The sequence below is a fragment of the Manis javanica genome, chromosome 8 (genome assembly GCF_040802235.1).
Source record: "Manis javanica isolate MJ-LG chromosome 8, MJ_LKY, whole genome shotgun sequence".
Lineage (NCBI taxonomy): Eukaryota > Metazoa > Chordata > Mammalia > Pholidota > Manidae > Manis > Manis javanica.
Genome location: NC_133163.1, coordinates 107,980,138 through 107,986,770, shown reverse-complemented (window position 1 = coordinate 107,986,770; position 6,633 = coordinate 107,980,138). Strand labels below are relative to the sequence as shown.

General features: G+C 43.1%; 1 protein-coding gene across 3 annotated transcripts in view; it reads right to left on the bottom strand.

Annotated features, from left to right (window-relative positions):
• The window catches only part of LIPC (lipase C, hepatic type), a 146,177-nt gene that overhangs the window by 123,259 nt on the left and 16,285 nt on the right, over nucleotides 1-6,633 (bottom strand). For all 3 annotated transcript variants that reach the window (XM_037021031.2, XM_037021030.2, XM_073211906.1), the window contains exon 2: nucleotides 5,465-5,591. In XM_037021031.2, the coding sequence (XP_036876926.2) occupies nucleotides 5,465-5,591 (127 nt within the window). The remainder of the gene's footprint in view (nucleotides 1-5,464; nucleotides 5,592-6,633) is intronic.

Here is a 6,633-nt window from a genome sequence, read left to right as displayed (position 1 = left end):
TTTATATAATATATTAAATGACAACTTACTTTGTTAAGCTTCTGAAGCACACTGAAGTGCAAGAACCATCAGTCTAGTCAAATCCTTTCATCTTACTATTTTGACATAAATTTATCTTTTAAATTACTCAAATCATTAATGTAAATACACTATATGCATACTATAACATTACATACAATTTGGAAGAGACAAATATTCAGACATAAATTCAACTGAAGTATAAACATTTTTGTACATTTTCTTCTAGTATTTTTTTTCCTCAAACACATGTATTTTCACTATTGTAATCATAGGACACACACACTTAAATATACTCCTTTTTCCCCACATAACATCATAATTTAACTACTATTTAGGGTTGCCACCTACATATCTTCATAAGAACTATGTTTATTGGCCATACAGCACTCCATGGCCGTGCCACAATTTCCTTACGGGCCCCTGAATGTGAACTGGTATATGTGGAAGGTGAGTACTGTGGTCAGACAAAGAGGCCTCTCCTTCAATGCTTTTGATCTTCTCTTCTTCCCAGCCTTCCCCCAAAGCACCATTGTGGAAAAATGGAAACTATGAGCATTTCTGGAAGTAGAGTCATAAACAAAGAGGAAGCGGTCAACAGCCCTGAGTTTCCCAGAGTCACCCAGAAACTGGGATTCTGAAATCTCCTGAAACCCTGAGGCAGCTGGGATGTCACTACGCTACCTTGTGGCTATGTCTATGAACTGCACGCTTTCTTTACTTTTAAACAAAACAACAAAACAAACAAAAAATCACTCCATGGTGTTAAAACTCTTTACATATACTTAAATGTAATTCTAATCCTTAGAAATATACATGAATATAGTTTTTTTCATAGTTGTGATTCAATTTGTAGGTTATTTAGTCCTGTTTTCCCCCCACCTTACTGTATAGGAAATTTCCCTATGCTTATACTTAAAAGTGACAAGACCATTTGTTTCTTAACTTTGTGGAGGTCACAGGTCCTTTTTGATAACCTGCTGAAGTTATGATGTCTCTCCCCCACTCAAAATGCACATACAAACAGGTTTGGGCATCATCTGGAGAGGCATTCAGACTCTGAAAGCCATCCCTGCCCTAAATTAAGATCCTTTGTGTTACACTAAGGGCCTAAGAGCCAGCATTAAGCCTTTGATTTCTGAATTCCATCATTATTACCTCCACAAGTTCCTGGAATTTTTAGTAGCACCTATTTGAAACTGCTTGTTTAATGACTGATTAGTAGTAGTGGGACCCTCCGTTCACAGCGGTTTATTGTTGGGGATTCCAGTTGTTCCCACCTTATTGCACTTGTTACCCAGTGTTGCAGCCAGCTCCTTCCATGTTTTTTTTTTTTTCCTATTTTCCCTTCCTCCCAGAAGGTCTACTGTTGGGAGGGTGTTTGGTCTTGAAATGTAAATGTACTTCATGGGCTCTATACCTTTGCTATGCACAGGGAAAGCCTCCTTCTCTTTAGTCCAGATTCCACCCTGTATGACCCAGTTCATGTGCTACGTCTACCCTGAACTTACCCCGCACACCCCACTTGGAAGTAAGCCCTTCAGCACCTCAGCCTGCTCCTGTCTTAGTCAATTCAGGCTGCTGTACAAATTACTGTAGGCTGGGTGGCTTGTAACCAACAGATATTGATTTCTCACAGCTCTGGAGGCCGGAAGTCTGAGATCCAGGTGCCAGCATGATCGGTTCTGGTGAGAGTCTGCTTCCTGGTGTCCTCATATAGTGAAGGAAGAGCTAGCTCTCTGGGTCCCTTTTATAAGGGCACTAACCCCATTCGTGAGGGCTCCACCCTCATGCCTGAATCACCTCCTAAAGGTCCCACCTCCTAGTACTATCCTATTGGGGGTTAGGGTTTCAACATGAATTTTGGGGGGACACAGACCTTCAGTCCATTGTACTCCTCTCTAGGGGTACTCATCACATTCCATTTTCTTGGTAAGGAAGTTTTGTATTTGCATCTCATCTCCTTTCCTGGTGGTATACCTCACAATCTGACACCCAGACAGGTCATTTTAAACCCCCTCTGCTCTGTAACATAGTTATTTTCAGCAATATTCATGTAAAAATCAGTAATAATCACTTTCTCTTGATTTGTTCTTTACTTCTGGAGCAATGAACAATTTGAAAGTAATCCATTTCAATTTTAGAGATACTCAAATGCATTGAATGGATTTCCTGTAAGAGCCCCATGTTTACGTATCACACAGTTGACTGTAAAATCTGTTTCACTGCTTTAAATTTTAAACACAAAAACTCTTAAGTGGTCACAGAGGAGAACAAAATTGAAGTTCTCAGGCTCTGTTTCTTTGTCTTTACAATCACTGTGGTATCATGTTTTATTTCGAATCTGCTGAGTGCAGGAACATGTGGTAAGCACCACGGGAACTGGAGACATGAGGGGACCAGAGCGAGGTGAGAGGACTCTGAGCCATCATCCCATGCTTGCTCTTTCGGTGAGTCCACGTCACTGAACCTGTGAGGGTCAGGGGCCAGCTGCGAAACTGGGAGTGCTTTAAATTAATGTCGATGGAGAACATAATATTTATTAAGAGATAAGTAATACAAACCTGATCATTTGAAGTTAACATCTGTATTAATAAAACTGAACAGTAACCATGGCAGTTGTTTATAACATTAACTACAAAACTCTTTTGTGGGGGGAGCTTCTTTATCACTGACGTTCTTTAGAATTGTGATGATGGAAGGCAGACCAACTTTCAGTAGGTTCTACTGTTGGATTTATAGTCCCTATGGGCAATGGCCTCCTTATTGTGGGCTTCCAGGGCAGATGGTCCCACGTCCCCACCCTGACCCACCCCCGATTTGACAGTAGGTGGAGGAGCAGGACCAGCTGTGCAGGGGGCACCTACGTGCAAGGCCGATTTTCTCCACAAACCCAAACAAAGCAACATATCACAGCACACTGGATACGGAAACAGTTAAAAGAATTTAACCATCTCTTATTAAGCCAGACATTAAAGAAACGTGAAAAATTTCTTTGAAAAACAGTGTCATTCTTCAGACTCACTTTTTGTTGTTGTTTGGAAAATTCAAAATACATCTTATGTTAGACAAACTGACTTGTGGTGGGCTCCTGTTATTTTTAAAAGCATTACAATTTTTTTTAAAGTCTCAGTTTTAATCTCTAATATTGTAAAGTTTGATGGCTGTATTCCACATAAAAAACTTCTATGGAGTCCTCGGTTATTTCTCAGAGTGCAGTGGCTTCCTGAGACCAGGAAGTCTGCAAACTGCAGCACCAATGGGCTGCCCTACAAATGGCAGGTGCCTGTGCACACTCGTGCAATGAATGAACAGATAGGTTTCAGTTGCTTTTCAGATCTGGAAGCAATGGCTGGTACTGGAGGGAGGGATACATATTAGTGGGATCTTTAGTGGGTTTCTCCACCCTGGCCCTGGTGACATTTTGCCCTGGATAATTGACTGTTGTGTGGATGGGTGGGTGTCCTGTACATTGCAGGAAGCTCAGCAGCCTCCCTGGCTTCTACCCACTACATGCCAATAGCACTCTCTCCCAGATGTGACAACCAAAAACATCTCTGGACATGACCAATGTCTCCTGGGGGGCAGTTTCCGCCTGTCTGGGAACCACCAGTCTAGACATGCAACTGACAAGGACTTCACAGGGGATGCTTGCCTCCATGAAGGGCCCCAGGGTCGGCCAGCATCACGTGTACAGATCTGCCTCACTCCTTGCAGAATGAATTCTGCTAAGATTCTGCTCTCAAGACAGCAAGAGGCCTCCTGCCTCTGATCCTTTGCCCTGAGGAACCTCCCGCTAATCACGGCCACTTCCCTCAGCTTTTGGACAAAGCACCTTTTGGGAAAGCAGCAGCCGACCAGCACAAGTTTTGTTGAGGGAAGTCAGGACAATACCAGCAGCCCTGCCAGGTCGTCCTGCCCTTCAACCTGCACGTCAGCACGGATGGCTCCCATCCAACCCCCAGGTTTCCACTGAAAAACAGCCTGGGTCAATCAACAGCAGGATGGATAAACGAAGGGAGCATATTCTCACAGTGGAATGCTACAGCAACCATAATGTGCGGGTCACCACCACACGCAAGTGTGTGGGCCAATCTCCCCGACACAGTGTTAAGTGAAAGAAGCCAGGAGCGAGAGAGCCCATGCTGTATGCATCCATTAATGAAAAGTTCCCCCAAAGGCACATTTTATCCGTTTAAGGTGCAAGGGGGGCACAATGGAGGTTTCTGGATGTGGGTTAAGGGGGTAAAAATTCATTAAGCACTTAAGATATACACACTTTTCTAGTTATAGGTTATACTTGAATAAAAAATAAACAAAAACTACATTCTGGGCCAAAGGTCAGGATAAGTCCTTCAGCAAAATCCTCTGAAACCAGGGAATAAAAGTCATTGCAATGTTGCCTATATAGCTCTAAATTATTATTATCATTTTTGGACATGGCTCTATAAATGAGGTCACATAGGCAAAATAATTAGCATATTGCTTGGCACGTAAAATGCTCAGTAAATGGTAATAATTAATACTGCTAATAAGTTATTAAGTGACCTAGGATACAACATAATAATTAAATACAAAGGAGTAGCCTTTTTTCTTAAGGAGAGAAAAAAAAATGGTTCTGGAATTTTCAGGTATGCCTCTGATTAGTAAATTCCTGATTCTCAAGGTTTTTGGAGCTTCTTACAAACAGTCTTTGAGGAAAGAGAAATCTAAGCCTCTACCTTAGAGTTACTAGCTCCTGGCCAGTAATTGGCATAGAAACAAAGTCCAAAATACATGCCTGATCTGGCCAAATGGTTCAGTTCACTTCATACCGGTCATTTACTGACCCAGTGCCCTGCTTAGGGAGGAACCTGGAATCCACCTACCTGATCAAGTATTTGGATCTGTCTTGGATCCAACAAGTGTTACTGCTGTAGAATTCCTTGGTCTCAGAGTATAACTTGGGCAGAAAAACTGAAGTCTAGATAATGTGTAATGATCTCTCTACTTTAGACTGGCCTGTAACTGGGCTCTACAAATTCCTCTCTCTTTTGAGAGCTAGAAATTAGACAACCTCAGCAAGATGGGGCATTGCATTGCAAGCTGGGCTCCCCACTTGCAAATTAGATGCCAAATTAACTCTCAGGATAATCTGAAACCCTTTCAGGTTATTCTCCACAGAAGAAGTCTTAGCATGACTATATCCGAATCAGCTATGTGAGACACTTCAATGTTAGCCGCCAGCACTGTTAGAAGACCTCTTACTCCCAGAGTCATTTCCTAAAATTCCAATCCTGCTTACAAACAGCCACATCTCTCTGTGGCCCGTGAGGCCACTAACAGAACCACTCATATGCTCTGGAGCAGGCTCTGTCCCCCATAACCAAGAACACTTGGATTCTTTGTGACATACATATAAAATAGAAAATCCATGCCCATCTCCACAGAAGAGGCAGGTTCTTACCGAGTTGAAGGCTTTGTCCACAGGCACTTGATTGGATAAAGATGCACAAAACCAAGAAAATAGAGACACACAGGGGACTTTCCATTTCTCCTGTCTCTGCCGGGGTCCAAGGTCTTCTTGCTAATTTCTGAAGTTAAAGAGACCAGATTGCCTGTTGATACTTTGTTAGGGAAGGCTGCTGCCCATTAATAATTAACCTTCACATCTGTTATCTAGTGGTCAGATACTTTCCTTGCTAGTCCCAACTTCAGGTCTAACTGCATATAACACAAAAAAGCTTGACTTATGAAAGTGCTTTTATCCTCATACATGTTGAAAATAGAGTATCTTGTCATGTATTCTTACTTTCTTGGGCCAAGGTCACAGTTCCAAATTAATCGATTTAAAGTTAATGTGTTGTGTTTAGAAATTCTGCCACAGGTCAGGGGTAGTGGCTCCCACACGGTTGCCTAAGTCTCCCTCTGGGGATGCAGGGTTGCGGGAGCAATATTTCAAATCTCAGCCTCAGCCCAAAGGGAAGAAAAGAGCTTTGACTACTGGGATGTGGGATGCAAGAGAAAGAGAGGAGTTGAGGACAACTTCAAGGATTTTGGCTGCAGCAAGCAGGACAACGGAGTTTATACCAGCTGAGATGGGGAAGGCTGTGAGTGGAGCAGGTCTGATTGTGGGGGAGACTGGGAATCAGTTTTGGCCATGTCTAAAAGCTACCCTTTAGACATCCAGTTGGAAGTGTTGGGTATGCAGTTGGGTGACACAGTGATCTGCTCTGCAGGTTAACTCCCCAGGACACCAGCAATATCAAGTGCCTCTACGATACCAAGCAACTACTTCCTCTTCAGAGGCCTGTAGAATAACACACTTTCTTACCACTTTCTACATGGGAAGAGGCCTTCAGAGCTCTAGCTCTTGTAAGTCCTTGCTTCACCAAAAATTCCTCCACCATCTCATGCCAACTCAAGTGTGTGAGGCTCTCCCGGGGTGGGATCAGGAGTGATGTCTGTTCCCTTTCAGGGGTGGTATCTGCTTCCTCCTCTGCCCAAGCTCTGCCTGCCTGCCACATCACCTTCCTCTGGTGATTTTAATGCACAAGCTCTGTTGTGTTTCCTTGAGGCTGGCCAGGGAAGCTCTTGGGAGGGAAGATGGGAAGACTGTAGAGAATGGGGTTTCCA